Raw genomic sequence first — 19,161 nt, 5'->3', positions numbered from 1 at the left:
AAATAAAAATATCTTTAAAAGAAAAAAATATTAAAGTCAAGAGAAAATTTTACGTGGTTGAGTATTTTTTTTCCTTCACTTTTCTATAAAATTATTCAAATCGAATTGTACCAATCAAATAAAACTCGAACTAATTAAAATCACTTGAATGAACCATTCAGCCTACTAGTAAAAGAATTGAATCGAACTTGAAACCTTAATTTACCTAAAACTGTTGCCAAATTTACCTAAAACTGTTGCCAAATTTCTGGCTATGGTTATTGCCTCAGAACCATTTCAACTACGGTCATTCACCATAAGGGAAATGACGAATGCATTTTTTTTTCCATTAAAAATAAAAAATAAATAAATAAACCAGTATTATGTCACGGGGTCCCTCTCCCATCTCCCGAGCCCACACGGCCCAGAGCCTGAAGTCCGACCCTCCCGTGATCCATCCCATTGGCCTCACAACCGCCGGGCAGGATTTGTCCCAAGACCTCACGAGGCCAATGGGATTTGGCCCAATATTCCCCACATAGGAATATTAGATCGCCTCCCCCACCACTCGAACCCAAAACCTCTCCACATAAGAGTCTGGCGTTACGAACAATTGGTACTCACCCTCGTAACGCCAGACTCTTATGTGGAGAGGTCTTGGGTTCGAGTGGTGGGGGAGGCGACCTAATATTCCTATGTGGGGAATATTGGGCCAAATCCCATTGGCCTCGTGAGGTCTTGGGACAAATCCTGCCCGGCGGTTGTGAGGCCAATGGGATGGATCACGGGAGGGTCGGACTTCAGGCTCTGGGCCGTGTGGGCTCGGGAGATGGGAGAGGGACCCCCGTGACATAAAAATAGGGCTGTGCAATCGGTCGGTTCGGTTCCGAACCGAACCGAACTGATAAAACCGAAAACCGATTTGTTAAAATTTATAAAACCGAAAAAACCGATTATGAAGGTATAACCGAACCGATAAAAATCGGTTCGGTTCGGTTCAAACCGAAATTTGTATTTTTTTTAAAATTTTTTATTTCTAATTTCAACAAAATAATTTAATAAATATTCTATTAAAAACCATGGCCAGAAGCAACCCAGAGATGAGAGAAACTCCTCGCAACCCAGTCCCAGTCCCAGATGAGAGGAATGAAGTATATGCAGAAAATTGTATAAATTGTAGAAAATTGTATAATTTATACAAGTAAATACATATAATTTAAACTCCCACAAAAAGCCACTACGCCACTCACCGCAATGACTAGGCACCACATGGGCGTTAGAATCTCTGGATCTAATACCCTCAAACTCCACTTCTATCGCCGCCTGCAACTCCTCTAGCTTACTCACCTCCTCATCCAACGCTGCCACTGTAGCAGCATCAGACGCCGACGCAGAAACCTTCTCCTCGAGCTTAAATCCAGCAGCGGACGTCCCGCCGGAAGCCGAAGAAGCCAAATTATTGGGGCTCTGGCGGGCTCTAGTCAACGGACCTCCATTGTGGATCGGAGGGTGAGAGATCAGGCCCTTCTCGCGTGTGAGCCGTTTCGACGGTGTAGACGAAGAGCTGGATGTCGAGAGCCAAACTCTTCTTCACCGTCTTGATCCTCGTCACCGTCTTCCTCCTCGTCGTCGTCATCGTCATCGTCATCGTCATCGTCGTCTCCGCCTTCACCATCGTCATCGTCGTCTCCGCCTTCACCATCGTCATCTTCATCGTCATCCTCGTCGTCGTCCGCCGACTGAACCGGTGGCCCTCTGGAGGATTGTAAGACCTGAACCTCGTCGTCTTCGTCGTCCTCGCCCCCCTCATCAGTCATCATCGTCTTCGTAGTCTTCGTCATCCTCATCTTTCGGGAGAATAGGGGTGGGGGAATCGGGAGATTGGAGAATGTGGAAAATGAGATGGAGGGGTTCGGCGAAAGGTATAGAGGGGGTTGGGTTGGGTTGGGTTCGGTTGGGTTCGGTTCGATTCGGTTCGGTTTTTCGGTTTGATCGGTTATTTAACATGTTTAAACCGAACCGAACCGAAAACCGAATAATTTTAAATTTACTAACCGAACCAAACCGATCTTTTCGACTAACCGAACCGATAAACCGAATTTAATCGGTTCGGTTCGGTTTTTCGGTTTATACCGAGAATTGCTCAGCCTACTAACCTCAACAAGGACTAGGAGTGTATCCTAATTTTTAACTAATCAATCAATCAAATAGCACCCATTGTGCTTTCTAAATTGAGAACTAAAAAACTAATTTTTCAAGTTTTATTTTTTAACTATTTTTCCAATGAAAAAGATTACTATAACAAAGTTATATTTTAATATTTTCATAATTAAAATTAAATGATTATTAAGAAAAAAATTTCTTACAAAATAAGAAAGTATTTCCAGATCCTAAATGTCACCAAGTCATTTGAGTCGACACGTAATAATGGAGTTTATATGTGTTTTGACTATATGATAATGTTATCAGTATCCTCTATTTGCACTTTCGTTCATCAGGTATTTCATTAGGACTCGACACACAGAGGTGTAAATAGCACCTTCCTCATAACCAGCAGAAAAAGATTACATACAAACCACAAACTTTGATGAATAATACGTGAGGACAAGAATCGAGAAAACGTAACCAATGTCCTTAAACCAATGGGACTTATTGCTTTCCTAAATATTCTAGTACTTGTATATTATTCAACCGTAAAAGCACTTGTGTTTGCGTTGTCCTCGGAAGGTTTTCGAGAAAATTCTAAATGCAACCTTCCGAGAAAATTCTAAATGCCAAAAGAAACGTCCAAAACAAGAGATGTATGCTTTTAAACATTTGAAAGCATCCACAACATTACAAGTTCAAAGTAATAATAATAGGGACAATTTACGGTATGATCCGAGATTTACCTAAATCTATAATTTAATTCCTACTTATTAAATATTAAATAATTCAATCCTAAGTTTTTATTTTATCAATAAAATAGTTATTATATTAGATTTAACTTGGTAATAGCTGCTAATTGAAAAATAACTCAAATTAAAGAGACTATTACAATTTATTGAGATTAAACAGTTTACTTTATCAATAAAATAGTCATTATATTAGATTTAACTTGGTAATAGCTGTTAATTGATAAATAACTCAAATTAAAGAGACTTACAATTTCTATTAAAAAGAGTAAACTGTTATACAAGATCACGATGAATGGTTGCATACATAACCTACATAACCTACAACAAGGTGTTCACGTCTACTTTGCTGAAAGCATGGATGCAACGACAATAGTGGTAAAAGTAGTAGTAGTTCAAAAGTTAATACACGTTCCAATGATAGGTTAAATGGGATACGATGCTATTCTTCTAGTACAAATAAGTCCCATAAATAAGTCACACATAAATAAACCAAAAGTTAAAAGTGTAAATAAACCAATTTGTTCATAAACCACTCGAAATTTGAACTGTAATATTCAACCCATTAAACCTCATGAATTTTAACTCATTTTCGAGAAATAAACTCAAACTCTCAAACTATCTATATACTTTCATAAGCTAAACTTAAAATTTTCAAACTTTAACTCTACATAATTTAATTGAACTTTCAAAACTTACAAAATTACACTTTTAAAACTTCAAAAATTTTAACATACCAAGCTGGCTCGATTCATTTACAAAACAAACCCATGCATATGTTTCACAGTGAATATACAAACCACAATTTTACCTAAATTCCTGAATAATTAATTTCAATATCAAGTCCCACTAGGACTCAACTAATTTTCAACCACTGAAATTGGTGGAAAATAGGAAAATTGGTAATTGGATAAAATTAGCAATAGATTATCAGTGTGAGAGATATAACATGTTCTGAGATCACATAAAACCAGATTCGACAGCAACACCAAAGTAGAGATAATTTGCTAACAAAATTACACAATAAAAAATTTAAGGCTTAAAGAGATCCCGATCCTTTGCCAAAATCACTATCCTTTAAAAAGAAATCTACTTGCATTTACCAATGAAAAGCAATATATCGTCATCTTTCATCTTCAATCACCCTTCCTCCTAAAAGAGCATCCCTCTGTAAGCCTTGCACGCCCACCAGTTGGTTGGCACAACACTGTCTGACAGTTTCCACACACCACCACCGTTTGCGAGTGACTAAATACAGTAGTTCTGCCACATAAATACAACTTTTATATTAGAATGGTGATTATAACAACAATAATAATTATTACTAGTAGTAATTGTAGACACATTACTTTGTTAGGAATTCACATTGAAACCAATGTTTGCTAGAGTTGATTAAGATAGTTGCAGTCATATTAATTATCACAATAAGTGTTTTCTATAGTTTTACTCTACAAGAGCAATTAGCATACATAACAAGTACTGGTAGATCCATAAAACTCCTTGCTCTGTTCTTTCACCCTATTCTTCCTAATTCTTGACCTTTTCTCTCCATTGTCACATCTCCCAATTAATCTCAGCTCCTAAGGAATTAATAAGCCATAATACCAATAACATATTGCTATACAAACCAAGAACAGGACCATTACAGATAAAAGACAGACATATCTTCCTGGGAGCTATACTCTTGAAGTATGCTAAAAAAAAAAAGGTTTCAAAATGTTCTTCCTTAGCCATAATTATAAGATTTTAGCATACATGTTGCAGAAGAATATATAAAAACTTACATGTTGAAGCAGCCCTGGCATTTCACATCCTGCAAATCCAAAGATGCTTATATCAATCTAATCCCATAATAAACAATTCCAAAACGGGGTCGACAAAGAAGAAACAGAATGAGAAGAAGAAAAAGTTTTACCATAAAAAACGAGTTAGGAGACTGCACGAGGCGCTTGAGTTTGTGCTTCCTCTTCTCGATCTCAGCTGGAGGGTTGAGCAAATCAATATCGTTTTGGAGAACCTTCAATGAAGCAATCACAATATTTTAGTGAACAATAAACAATCAATTCCAAAAATAAACAAAACCCTAGGAATCGTAACTGTTACTCACCATCTTGAACTGTCGATCAGAAAAGTGTAAACCCCAGAAACCCTTCTGCCACTGCCACAGAGCTTGAGAGATAAAAATCGGTTGAATAAGATGAATATAAAGGGCTGGATGAGATCTGCTGGCCGTTGGATTTTAAGCCTCTCGTATCTCAGCCTTTCATCTTAATGATTCGCCTCCTCGACTCTAGGGCAACAACTGTGAAGGGGTATAATCGTCTATTCAACTCTGTTATTTGGGTCGGTTACTTTCCGTTACAACTTGAACGCAACCCGATTTGAGACGAAAGTAATTTGGATAGATGCAAAAATTAGCCCATTTAATATTGAAAATTTTATAATTTAGGTACTGAATTTTTACTAAAATAGGTAGAGTAAATATTCGATTAATTCAAAATTGAATAAAATAAATTAAAAATTAAAATTTTAATATTTATAAAAATTAAATCAATTAAATTTAATTAAAAATTAATTTGAATCGAATTAATTTTGATTTAATTTAATTTGATTTGTTGATTTTTTTAATATATTTTTTATTTTTTATTTTTATTTTTAATATTTTAAAATCCAATTGAAATATTTTAATTTTAATTATGATATAATTTTTTATATTATCAAAAATAATATAACGTTGCTGGCTAATCAAGAGATAATTTAGTTATTTAAAAGTTTTTTCCCTCGTTTGACTAGTAAAAGTAACGAGACTACAGACAATATTGGATGAACGAACTTCTAATTTTAATGAAAACATTTGTTGGAATTAAAAAGTAAATTTTCCAAAATCAAGGAATATATTCATGAATATAATTAAAATTTGAGGACTAAATTGTAAGTTTTTATTAATATATATGATATTTTAATTTATTTCAAATTTAATTCAAATTTATTTTAAATTATTTAATTCATTTAAAATTTGATTATTATTACCCAAAATATTTTGAATATATTTAATTTTATAAAGTTTAATTTAATAATTTATCTAAAATATATTTTAAAAGATTAATTTATTCAGAAAAATATTAACTTATATTTCAAAATTTTAATAAACTAACTAAAGAGTTTAAGTTCTGATGATCGCTGCATTTCTCCATCCCCTTATGGAGCCGGACCGAAAGTAGCAGTCCACAATCAGGAGATCCCTAAGCCCCCGAATGAGCCAAGTCCAACCCGTTCATCCTCCTGATCAGATTCTTATGTAAGTCACTCATTCGGACCGGTCCGGCCCATTTCAGCTTTGGAGCCAGCCTTTTCTAGGTTCTGGTCCTTTTCCCTCAAATTCGGTCACAAAAAGAAAAGACTGCGGATCCAGTCATTTCACAGCCCTGCCCGCGCATGCGCCGAAGAGAGTTAAATACTTGGAGGGGCATGAGATTATCCCTACGCTGCACCTAGGAGTAGGTGGTCTTATAACGGAAAGGTCGTTTCGCGTGAAGGATAAAAAAGAGTATAAAAGGGAGGAAATACTCTTCTCTAAGACTAAATTTTTTCTAAATTCACAAAATCCCTATAAAACTCTATTTTTCTGAATTTTAAATCATCAAATTTATTTAGTTAATATAAACCGTTGATAAATAGTTAATACATTTAGTAAAAGTAACTTATGAGCATATGTATTATTAAAATTATAAAAGAATATAAAATAAAATATACGATAACTTATGAGCATATTCATTATTAAAATTATAAAAAAATATTAAATAAAATATAAAGTCAACTTTTAAAATTAATTAGGATGATATAGTAACTTTGTCAAGTTAACTCATGAAGCTAAACCTATATATATACAAAGAAATTTCATATGGCACCGGACATAACTAATGAAAATCATATTGTAAAAACTAATGAGGTAGAGCTCTTAGCCTCTCAATGTTCTAGATCTATAGGTTTTCCTATCACTAATATAGTGGTTATGGGCGAAGGGAAGGTACGGCAGGGGTACGTGCCGTACCGGCGACCGAAAAATACTTTGAAAGAGAATGAAGGTGCCGCAGCGGTGCAGTCGGTGCCCTACTAAAGGGAAACTCTCGGCTCCGCCACTGATAGTGGTGTTAACTTAAGGATACGAACATGTAGATCTCCTTTCCTTTATTAAAGATGTATAAATTCAAAAATTCAAATATAACTTTTCAAATAAAGCTCCATCTCCATATCTTCAAAGCAATCTTCTTCTGAGTCAAATCTAAAATAACATATAAAAAAAAAACACATTACAAAAATATCAAAACAATCGCACTGGTGAAGAGGAGAGAATTATAAGCATAGGAAGCTAAAAATACTAAACAAGTTATGCTCGTTATCAAAACAATTCTCTCCTTCTTTTAGTTATTTTTCTCTCGCAAATCAATAAGAGGTCCTTATTTATTAATTTATTTAACCAATTTAATTAATTAATTATAATTTATTTTATATAAATAAATTATAAATATAATATATACACTATTTTCATATTAGTAATATTATATTATTAAAATGTAAATTATTAAAATAATAATATTATATTACTAGAATATAAATTATTAAAATAATTATATATATATAGGACAGTATATGTACTCGTTATCATTATATATATATATAATAATAATAATAATAATATAAAATTACTATATATTTTAATTATTTTCAATTTTTAAAGGTTTATAATTATATAATTTATTAATTTAATTATTATAATTTATTCTATTTAAATAAATTATGCATATATACTATTTTAATATCAATAAAATTATATTAATAAAATATAAACTATTAAAATATATATATATAACAATATAAAATTATTATATATTTTAGTGACTAATCAATTATTTCAAATTTATAATCGTATAATTTAATTTATCAATTATAATTCATTTTATTTAAATAAATAATATTATATATTATCTTTATATTAATAAAATTTATACTAATAAAATATAAATTACTAAAATTAATTAGAGCATATGTACTTTATAATAATTATTATTACTCCTATATTTAATAAAATTAGAAGCAAATTAAATTAAAATATTATAACTACTTTTTAAAAAAATATATTATTTTTAATTAAATTAAGTAATTTTATTATAAAAAATAAAAAAATTAAAGAAATTTATAATATATTAAAAGAATAATAAATGAACTTTTAAAAAAAATTGCAAAAAAACTTTTAGAAGTTTTATTGAGAATTTTTTTAAACATTTGAAAGTTATAATATTAAAGGTTATATTATATTTAATTATTTAGTATTTTGATATATTTTAAATGAAAATAAAATATTTTAGATAAAAATATTATATAATATTATAGATATTTAATAATGTTTTGAAATTAGAGATGTGAAGTTTATTAGTTTAATATAAATAATATTAATATTATATTAAAAATATTTATTTATTTTGGTGAAATTTAAATTTTATTATAGAAATTTAAAACTCTATTAAAATTGAAATTAAAATAAGAATGGATATTAAAATCGAATTAAAATTAAAAATACATGAAATTATTTTAAATTTTAATTTTAAAAATTAAAAAATAATTTTGATTTTAAAAAAAATTATTTGGAAATCAAAATCAAATATCCCAGATTGAAACCGATAACAGATAACTAATGGTAAATGTTTGATAAAATATATATAACTGCTTTTTATATATGAAATGATGAATAATAATATATACTATATATTTATTTATTATTGAAATTAATGATCTGAGATTCAGAAAATAGGGTTTTACAAGGATTTAGTGAATTAAGAAAAAACTTTTTTCTTGTGAGAAGGGTGTCTTCCTTTTTATCCTGCATTTCTATTGCCGTGTCACGACCTTTCTGTCACAGGACTACACTTGTTGTAGTATGGGCCCGTACGTACGGATAATGCAGCGATTCTCCCTGTATCAGGTGGCCATTTAATTTCCTTCGGCGTGCGAGTGGACAGAGTTGCGAAGTGACCGGGTCTATTGTCCTTTCTTCTCATGACAGGGTTGGAGAGAAGTAGACCGATCCAGATGGAGATCCGGTCTCAGAGCCAAATGGGTTGGGCCGATCTGACTTGGGGGTTTGGGTGGACCCTGGTCTTAAGGCTGAGCGAGCTGGTCCTGGTTCATTCAAGAGGCCGGAGGACTTCCAAATAATAGGCTATTGTCATGGGTCTGGTCCCAGACCGGGATAGAAAAATCCAGCGGTCATCAGAAATATATATATATATATAAGTAATAGATTACTATATATTATATAATTTAAATATATGATGGTTAAAAAATATAACATTTTATGCATATGTATTTTTATTATATAGAAAATAAACTTATAATTAATATAATTATTCCATTTCAAAAAAAAATATAATTATTATAATATTTTATATTCATTTATTTTACATTTATAAACAATTTATTAATATATTAAATTTTATTTGAATGCAAAAAAATTATAATTACTATATACTAAAAATATAATATTTTTTAAATAAAAAATAAGATCTTGTTGGCTACTGTTTAATAAGAAAAAAAATTTTAAAACTAAAATTAATTGAAAATATAATTGATAAAATACTTCTCAACTATTAAATTCTTTTTAAAGTAATTTATCAAACAGATAAAATAATTATTTAAAAAATTTTCAATTATCAGGTTAGTAAAAAAATTAAATCAAATATCCTCTTAAGTAGAAGGTTGCCCTTTGTCTCAATAGAAAAAGGTTATACCACATGCAATATTTTTTTTTTTAATAAAAAAGTCATATATTGCTTCAAATTAAAAATGAGAGAAGGTATGAGAAATTAGAAACGAAAGAAGAATTGATTAAGGAAATGGTAGCTTGACGAGAATACGAGAGATTAGACCAAGGGTAAGGCTATACCTAGGGGTGAGCAGTATTCGGTTTAAACTGAAAAATTGACCAAATCAAGTCAATTTAAAAATTTGGTTCAATTTTTTATATATTTCGGTTCGGTTCGGTTTTTAATTTCAGAAATTTCAGTTATTTCGGTTCTGTTCGGTTTTGATTAGGAAAAATCGAAAAAACCGAACCGAACCGATTAGTGATAATAATATTTTTTTCAATAATATAGAGAAATTAAATTATATTAAAATTAAAATATTTTAATTAAATTTTAAAATATTAAAAATAAAGTGTAAAAAATAAAAAAATTATTAAAAATCGAAATCGATCAAACCGAACCGAATCGAACCGAATCAGACCGGTTCAGTTCGATTCGGTTTCTGACCAAAATCAGTTCGGTTTGGTTTCATAAACACTAAAATTTTGGTTTTCAGTTTATTCGGTTCGATTCGATTTTGAACCGAACCGACCGAATGCTCACCCCTAGCTATATCTCATAGGGGTGAGCAGAATTCGATTCAAACCGAAAAAACCGACCGAACCGAACCGATTTAAAAATTTAGTTCTGTTTTTTATACATTTCGGTTCGGTTCGGTTTTAAATTTCAGAAATTTCGGTTATTTCGGTTTGGTTCGATTTTGATCAGAAAAAAACCGAAAAAACCGAACCGAACCGATTAGGGATAATAATATGTTTTTTTAATCATATAGAGAAATTAAATTATATTAAAATTAAAATATTTTAATTAAATTTTAAAATATTAAAAATAAAGTGTAAAAAATTAAAAAAATATTAAAAATCGAAACCGATCAAATCGAACCGAATCAGACCGATTCGGTTCGATTCGGTTTTTGACCAAAATCGGTTCGGTTCGGTTTTCATAAAATCTAAAATTTTAGTTTTCGGTTTGTTCGGTTCGGTTCGGTTTTGAACCGAACCGACCGAATGCTCACCCCTAATACCTCATGCTGCCCAAAGACTAATTGGCGTATATATTTGAATTTTCATAAATTAAAATCCAACCAAATCAATTGAAATTCTACATTGCTTGAAATTAAATTTCATTTTTAAATGAAATTGGACTAAAATTTAATATTTTAAAAAATTAATCACTATCGATTCCTTAATTTATTTTAATTAATTAAAATATTTATAATATTTTAAAATTATATTAAAATATTTTTATTCTATAAATAATATTGTAATTAATGAAAATAAATTATAACAACAAGCAAACGTGAATAATATTCGGTTTAAATTGAATAAATCGATAAAATCGAATTAATTTAAAATTTTAATTTGATTTTTTATTTATTTCAGTTTAGTTCGGTTTTAATTTTATAAATTTGAGTTATTTCAATTCGATTTAGTTTTAATCAGAAAAAATTAAAAAAATCAAATCGAACTGATTAGCGATAATAATATATTATTTTGAATAGAGATTATATCATTTAAAAATTAAAATATTTTAATTAAATTTTAAAATAATAAAAATAAAGTGTTAAAAATAAAAAATTTATTAAAAATTTAAACTGATTAAATCAAACCGAATCAAATTGGTTTGATTCAATTTGATTTCTGCTTAAAATCGATTCGATTCGATTTTTATAAATAGTAAAATTTTAATTTTCAATTTATTCAATTTGATTTTATTTTAAATCGAACCGACTGATTGGTCACTCTAATTAGAAGAATAATTATTTTAATACTAAATTATTTCACTAAAATTTATATAATTGGAATCACAAAAATGTAAAAACATATGTATTTTTTATTTAAATATATCATTTAAAAGTTAATAATATTTTAATGAATTTTAACAAATTGGACTATTTAGATAAAATTAAAAAATTTGAATATCTTTTTATAATTAAGACTTGAGAAAATAATAGTAATTACAAAAAATTGGACAAACTACTAAAGAAAAACAAAAGATAGGGAAAAACTAATAAACGCGGAAAGCAAAACAACCTTTTTCTCAATGTTTTCATTTTCTTGGTGTCCTTTTTTTTTTTTTTTTTTTTTCTGAAAAAATCTTTTTAAAGGTCAAGCAATTTAGATTGGCTGCTCACTGTTCTACGTTTTCGAATTTCGAAATTGGATTTCCTTATCCTTTTTCTTTTCTTGTTTCCTTAATTTGCATTTCCTCTCTTTTTTCTGGTTGTTGTTGTTTATAATTCAATAAGTCTGAAGATCAAGCGACTTAAGATCGTCGGCGATTTCTTCTCCGACGGCCTGTACGATTTGCATTTCCCTCCTCTCAATTTCTATTGCTCATAGATTATTTATTATAATATATATATACGTTATTAGCTCTGTAATTTCATATTTTTGTCTTTTATTATGTAAAACCCTAATTCTATTTAATTTTTTTTTCCTTTTAAATTTATTCAACTCGCCATCTCAGAGCTTATAGGTATTTGGGTTACTTTTGATTTTGGGTTTTTCGGCTGCTTAATGAACCACATTTGAAATTTTGTTACTTTCCAGTTTTTTTTTTTTAATTATTATTGTCATTATTATTATTATTATCATCCTGTGGCAACTGATATTAATGTGTATTGGTTCTTGAATGAGTGATGCATCCATGGTTTTCTAGGCGTTCATGTGTTTGTGTGTGTCTGCATATTCTAAACCTTGGTTTTTTAATTGGTTTTTTCTAGTAATTGCAAAAACAGGGGATCCTAGTAAAAATGACAGAGATCCCTGAGGAGTCTGACAAAGAAGCTGCAAACTCTGAGAATCATCATGTGAATTCAAGGGAAGATAGTGAATTTATTAGGCTTGTTATTTCCAATGAACCAGGAGTAGCTCATCTTGAAGATACTCAAGTATTGCAAACTGAAGCAAATGCAAGAACTGAACCTTACATTCAGGGGATTAGAGCTCTGGCTCTTTGCATTCTCCTGATTATACTTCTTTTCATTTTGTTGAAATGGGGAGCGCCATTTTTTTTTCAGAAGGTTCTTAATTTCTCTCTCTTCATTTTATTTCCATCTCTGGCTTTCATTTATTGTATGCTTTCTGCGTATCAATCTATATCTTTGATTAGTAGTTGACAAGCTTTCTAGTTATTCTTGTACCCTTTTCTTTTTATTTGCATGATGAAAGCCATTGGTGGAGTAAGCCAAATACTCTGTATATTAGATTATAAAATCCTCCTCTGGTCATAACAGTAGCAGCAATAGACAGCATCAGAACAAATAAAAACACGAAATAACAGAATAGGGCAAGGCCTCCAGGAATAAAATCCTTAGCAGAAAGAACAATTCTTCTAGTCCCAATTTGTAAACTAGATTGTTCACATCTTGCATGCAACATTATTCTTTTATTTATACATGGCCTTCCCACCATTGCCCTTCCATGGGTGTCCCACGTCCTCAAACAATGCCTTTTAGGTTCTGTCATTAACTGTTTGTTGGTTCTTTCTTCTTTGCTGCTGATATTGATTCTTCCCCTTCTAGAATAATGATCTTGGTCCAGGCCTGCTACCTCCTTCCCTATCAGCCACAGTCATGTCCCATGTTTAAATTCATCGCATTGTGGGGATGACACATATCTTTGCAGTTACTAAACTTAATTGGGCAGGCAATAACTGATGTCTTTAAACCTAAATGTTGATTTAATAACTATAAATTTGCTAGCTTTCCTGAGAATGTTTGAAAGCTGTAGTTTTTAGGCTGCCATATGCAAGCATGCAAATATCTGGAATATTTAATCTTAAATTGCTTAAGCTCACAGTTACAAACACAAAAGAACATGCACAAATCCACATTTTTCAGATGATACTTCCCTAAAGCTTATCCTAGTTTATTGTAGGTTCTCTTGCCATTCATGGAATGGGAATCAACTGCCTTTGGCCATCCAGTCCTTGCAATCGTGTTGGTTGCTTCTCTGGCCTTGTTCCCTGTGTTTTTACTTCCTTCAGGACCTTCCATGTGGTTGGCTGGGATGATTTTTGGATATGGAATCGGGTTCATCATAATTATGGTTGGAACTACAATTGGAATGCTCTTGCCTTATTTGATAGGGCTACAGTTCCAGTACCGCATCCATGTAAGTTCAGCGAGATTTTATTTGATCCATGTTTTCTTTTAAATAAACCTATGATGAAATAGACAACTGACTATCTTTAATCATCTTATTCTTATTTTAACTTCTGAGAATTACTTCCCGGTTAATATTCAGCAATGGCTAAAGAGATGGCCCCAGCAAGCTGCTATGATCAGACTTGCTGGGGAAGGGAGTTGGTTCCATCAATTTCGAGTAGTTGCACTCTTTAGAGTTTCACCATTTCCATACACAATTTTCAACTATGCAATAGTGATAACAAGCATGAGATTTTGGCCATATTTATGTGGTTCAGTTGCTGGAATGGTGCCAGAAGCTTTTATCTACATCTACAGGTCCATTCTTTTTTCATTTCCTACAACTGTTTGGCCAGTATACTAGTTTTCATTAATGAAAATATGCAGTGAAAAATCGAAATCTCACTTGTTGTAAAGTTAGCTGCAGGAGAAATCTGCAAACAATATTTGGAAATAACACCACTATATGCCAAAAATCTAGTTATATGTTGTGGAATTTGACTAAAAAATTTCCCTCCAAAGATCTTTTTTCTGTCAAAACTAGGAAATTTCAGTTATGCTTTTCTCCTCCTTCCCCTTCTCTCTAACTGATGCTACAATTTTGTGCAGTGGTCGGTTAATAAGGACATTTGCTGATGTGCAATATGGGAACTATCGAATAACTACTTTGGAAATCATATATAATGTAATCTCCTGCATTATCGCTATCATTACCACGGTTGCTTTCACTGTTTATGCAAAAAGAGCTTTGCAGGAGCTTGGAAGGGCAGGGACTACTGAAGAAGAAGTTCCTGCACACAGCCCTGGCAGTTATGAGATGGGAAAGTTCTCACTTGAAAGGAGTGATCGTATAGGTTTGCCATCTTCTCCATCATAGTGTGTACACTTGGGAGGGAATTGTTAGCACCTGTAAAAATATTTCACACAGTAGAGGGGTTTTACTATACTTGATTGTTCATAGCTTCTCTTTCTCTTTCTTTCTTTTCTTTTTTCTTTTTTTTTTTTTAAAAAGGAAAAGACCTTTTCATTATTACCTTAAACCCTTGTTTTGTGTAATTACAAAAGTACATGGCAAGAAGAAAATGATTGATCATCTTTATATAAATTGTGTGCCTTCTGAGCCTATTGCTTGTAATTTTTACTCCCCATTTCAGCAAACAACTTGGTTAAGTTAGGGCTGATTACTTGTGAGAAACAGTTTTTTTTTTTTTTTTTTTTTGAACCCCCAAACGTCGAAGTTTGACATAGAAACAATGTCTTTGGCTAGAACGTGAGCACATTGATTTGTAGGCCTTTTGACGAAAGAGATAGACACACCATTAAGCTCATTTAACAGAGTCTTAATATCAAGAAAAGCACCTTATCGGGACCCACTCCCTCTTGATTAGTTGGAACTCCTGCACCAATTTACACTTAAAAGAAAAGAAGAGGGAGGAACCATCCAATATACAGTCCCAACAACGGGCAACAAGGAAGGAATCACCTTGGACGAGCTATGAGCAACAGTCCATTCCCTTACAGATTGAGTGGCGCGTGCTAAGCATGAACAGCATATCCAACTCATACTAGTCTAGGATTATTTCCAACCATTCAACAAAAGACAAAACATGCTCCAGGAGAATTGTCCAAAACTCAAACTAAGCTTGAATTGCAACAGAACAATGCAACAATGCATGTAAGACATCTTCTTCATTAGCATGGCATGGCATATTGGACACAAAGCATAAACATTATCCCACCGAGAAAAAAGTTGTAGCTGCATTGGAAGAGCACCAACAAGTGCCCTCCAAACTATGATTTTGACTTTTCTTGAGACAGAAATACTCTAGAAACGACGCCATAGATCTACTGATAACACTGAATTAGGAAGCTGTTCTTAAGCCTGATACATAATCAATCAATATCTAAATCAATATCTACTCTTCACAGTATACAATCCTTTAGGATGACCAGCCCACTTCCTCCCTGAACAAACAGCTTGTCTTCAAGCTCAAAAGTTGGATAGGCCTGATGAAAGGCTGGAAGGATCTCCCAAGTTGCATCAGCTTCCAACATTCCGGTCCAATGGATAAGAACTTCCTAGTTGCTACGATTCAATCGAGAGCGCAATATTGGGTATGGAGTTGGAACAACTTTACCGTCAATTAAAGGTGAAAGGTGTTGTAGGTCTAAAGAAGGGACTAGTGTTGTAGGTCTAAAGAAGGAGTCCCGTGAAATGGTTCTATTAGCAGAAAGAGTATCGATAATAATGAGAAAATTGTGTATTTCTATTATATATATTTTACAGAGATATTACATCTATATATATAAAATTGTGTATTTCTATTGTATATATTTTACAGAGATATTACATCTACATATACAAAAGAGTATAAGTTAATTATGACAAGAATAATAATCGCTATAATTATGCAAAGATTGATTTCCTATAATCATGCTAACACCCCTCAAACTCAAGGTGGTAGTGCAGGTGTCAACTTAAGTTTGCATAAAAGATCTTGGAAGCGAGCTGAAAGATGCGGTTTGGTGAAAATATCCGCAGTTTGATTAGCAGACGAGACAGAAATCAAACATATGGTGCCGTGAGCAGCATGTTGACGTACCAAACGACAATAAATTTCGATGTGTTTGGTACGCTCATGAAAGATATCATTATGAGAAATTTGTATGGCACTTCTATTGTCACGATGAAATATGGTGGCAGAAGAGTGAGTGATCCATATCAGTTAATAGCCACCGTAACCAAAGTAGTTTAGATTTAGCATTAGTAAGAGCACAATATTCAGATTCAGTGTTACAACGAGCAACAACAGTTTGCTTTTTTGCTACGCCAAGAGATAAAAGAATCTCCCAAGAAGAAACAATAACCAGTTGTAGAGCAACGATCAGTCCGATCACCGGCCTAATCAGCATCAGAGTAGTAAGATAATACTAAGGAGGAGGTAGCAAAGAAGTATAAACCAGAAAAAAAAAGTTCATTTGATATAGCGAAGGATTCAAAGCATTGCAGAGAAATGAGTTGAACGAGAAGCATATATAAATTGACCGACTAGATGAACAACATATGAAATATGGGTAAAGGAATAGAGATGAACAGTGTGTGAAATACGGGCAGAGTTAGGTGGCTTGGTAAAAAACTAATCATAATTACAGAGAGAGAAGAAATCTTAGAAACTAGAAATCGAATCCTTGCGGCTCTGATATCATATTAGCAGAAAGAGTATAGATAATAATGAGAAAATTATGTATTTCTATTATATATATTTTATAGAGATATTATATTTATATATACAGAAAAGAAAAGTATGAGCTAATTATGACAAAATAAATAATCGTTATAATTATGCTAAATAAATCTTCTATAATCATACAAATATTGATTTCCGATAATTATGCTAAGAGTTTCAATAATGAGATGTGAAACACATCATGTAGTTGGTTGGCGGGAGGTAACTCGAGCTAGTAAAACTCGAGCTAGTAAGCAACTGACCCGATCTTGTTGTAGGACCTTGAATGGTCTCAATCAATTGAATCTCAATATATGAGAACAGATCATTTTCAAGACTTCCATATCTCATTAACTAGTACTTGGTTTTGGTTTTGGATTTGGTTCAGATTCCGATTCCGGAATGGTTCTTTGTAGAAATTAGAATTGGAAGTCTTTTCTTAAATTTTTTAGAACCAAAAATAAAATAAAATTTCAGTACAGTTTTCTGTACGATTTTATATATTTTCTGTTTCGAATTTATTTTAGTATTGGTTCTAGTTTCGGTATAATTATGATTTCTATAATAAAATTTAAATTTAAATAAAATAATTAAATACTTCTAATATAGTACTAATATTATTTATATCAAATTAACGAGTCTCATATTTTAATTTTAATTTACAATATCATATAATATTTTTATTTATATTTTTATTTAAAATATATATTAAAATACTAAATAATCAAATATAATATAGTTTTTCTATTATAATTTTCAAACTCTTAATAGAAGAAATAGAAGAAGAAATTGAAAAAAATTCCCAATAGTGTTTTCAAAAACTTTATTACAATATTTTCATAAAAAATAATTTCAACTAAATAAATTTTTATTATTGTAAATTTATTTATTTTCTTTTATTTTTTAGCAAAATTAGATAATTTTATTTAAAATTATGTAATATTTAAAATTATATAATTTAACTAAATAGTATATTTTTTTCAATAGTCATAATAATTTAAATTTAATTTATTTTTAATTTTATCAAATTATATTTTATTAATATATATAACTTAATTAATGATTATATATATAGGAATAATAATAACAATTATATACATATATATAATCTATTTTAATAAATTCTATTAATATGAAAATAATGTATAATATAATCTATTTAAATAGAAGGAAATATAATTGACGAATTAAATTAATTAAATTATATTTTTATAAACTTTTAATAATAAATTAATCTGTAAAATACATAATAATAATTATATATTTTATATATATTAATAACAATTATAATTACACATATATGTATAAACTGATTTATATATAATTATTTTAATAATTTATATTTTATTAATATAATTTTATTAATATTAATGTAGTGTATATATATAATTTATTTAAATAGAATGAATTTTAATTAATTAATGGATTAGTTAAATTATACTATTATTAATATTTAATAATTGACGAGTGATTAAAAAATATAATAAGTTTATATTATTATTATTATATATATAAATAATAATATCAATAAGTATATATATATATATATATATATAATTTATATAATTTATATTTATATATATATAATTTATTTAAATAAAATAAATTTTCATCGACTAACTAAATTAATTAAATAAAATGATAAGAAATATTTAATAATTATATAATATTATAATTTTAAGTGTGTAATTTTATTAAAATTATATGATATATAAAACATATTATTAGAGTTATGTATTAAAATTATATCACTATAAATTATTTAAATATATATATATATATATATCGATTTTTTGGTACGGTTTCTGATTGGTATGGATTTAATATGGTTCCAATTTGATTATTAATAAAAAAATTATAAATTATTTAAAAATATATATATACATATAAATTGATTTTTTGGTACGGTTTATGTTCGGTATGGGCTTAATATGGTTCAAGTTCGGTTATTAATAAAAAATTAGAATCAAAATCATAATCAAATATATAATTAAATTTAGTTTAATACGGTTTAGTTTCTAAACCATCTATTCTTTTTCGATTCTGATTTG

At 30.0% G+C, this 19,161-nt stretch overlaps 3 protein-coding genes across 5 annotated transcripts; 1 reads left to right on the top strand and 2 right to left on the bottom strand.

Moving 5' to 3' along the window:
* Positions 1-1,161: 1,161 nt before the first annotated feature.
* Positions 1,162-1,861, bottom strand: LOC110617346 (phosphopantothenoylcysteine decarboxylase subunit VHS3-like). Its single transcript, XM_043957236.1, has one exon. The coding sequence runs from the start codon at positions 1,824-1,826 to the stop codon at positions 1,497-1,499; it is 330 nt and encodes a 109-aa protein (XP_043813171.1). The 5' UTR covers positions 1,827-1,861; the 3' UTR covers positions 1,162-1,496.
* Positions 1,862-3,779: 1,918 nt separating this feature from the next.
* LOC110616766 (40S ribosomal protein S27-2) lies at positions 3,780-5,136 on the bottom strand. Its single transcript, XM_021759248.2, has 4 exons — positions 4,981-5,136; positions 4,789-4,890; positions 4,658-4,686; positions 3,780-4,136 (listed from the first exon to the last, which is right to left on the bottom strand). Exons 1-4 carry the CDS (start codon positions 4,981-4,983, stop codon positions 4,010-4,012), a joined length of 261 nt encoding a protein of 86 aa, XP_021614940.1. The 5' UTR covers positions 4,984-5,136; the 3' UTR covers positions 3,780-4,009.
* Positions 5,137-11,760: 6,624 nt separating this feature from the next.
* LOC110618218 (TVP38/TMEM64 family membrane protein YdjX) lies at positions 11,761-14,886 on the top strand. 3 transcript variants are annotated; one of them, XM_021761341.2, is made up of 6 exons: positions 11,761-12,032; positions 12,459-12,758; positions 13,615-13,851; positions 13,984-14,201; positions 14,493-14,568; positions 14,638-14,886. In XM_021761341.2, the coding sequence occupies exons 2-6, from the start codon at positions 12,489-12,491 to the stop codon at positions 14,758-14,760; spliced, it is 924 nt and encodes a 307-aa protein (XP_021617033.1). In that variant the 5' UTR covers positions 11,761-12,032; positions 12,459-12,488; the 3' UTR covers positions 14,761-14,886. The 3 variants fall into 3 exon arrangements, with proteins under 3 accessions (XP_021617033.1, XP_021617032.1, XP_021617030.1); XM_021761340.2 differs by having other exon boundaries at positions 11,769-12,032; positions 12,474-12,758; positions 14,493-14,886; XM_021761338.2 differs by having other exon boundaries at positions 11,771-12,032; positions 14,493-14,886.
* The last annotated feature ends 4,275 nt before the right edge of the window (positions 14,887-19,161 follow it).

Source organism: Manihot esculenta, chromosome 6, assembly GCF_001659605.2.
Source record: "Manihot esculenta cultivar AM560-2 chromosome 6, M.esculenta_v8, whole genome shotgun sequence".
In the NCBI taxonomy this organism is placed as follows: Eukaryota; Viridiplantae; Streptophyta; class Magnoliopsida; order Malpighiales; family Euphorbiaceae; genus Manihot; species Manihot esculenta.
This window is presented reverse-complemented; position numbering and strand designations above follow the sequence as displayed.

Bases quoted from the DNA above. Each gene is read 5' to 3' on its own strand.
- LOC110616766 (XM_021759248.2), bottom strand. The intron at 4,687-4,788 runs GTAAAACTTTTT...TTGGATTTGCAG, and splicing joins CTCCTAACTCGTTTTTTATG to GATGTGAAATGCCAGGGCTG. The intron at 4,137-4,657 runs GTAAGTTTTTAT...TTTATGTGGCAG, and splicing joins TGCCAGGGCTGCTTCAACAT to AACTACTGTATTTAGTCACT.
- LOC110617346 (XM_043957236.1), bottom strand. From the start codon at position 1,826: ATGAGGATGACGAAGACTACGAAGACGATGATGACTGATGAGGGGGGC.
- LOC110618218 (XM_021761340.2), top strand. From the start codon at position 12,489: ATGACAGAGATCCCTGAGGAGTCTGACAAAGAAGCTGCAAACTCTGAG. The intron at 12,759-13,614 runs GTTCTTAATTTC...AGTTTATTGTAG, and splicing joins CGCCATTTTTTTTTCAGAAG to GTTCTCTTGCCATTCATGGA. The intron at 13,852-13,983 runs GTAAGTTCAGCG...GTTAATATTCAG, and splicing joins AGTTCCAGTACCGCATCCAT to CAATGGCTAAAGAGATGGCC.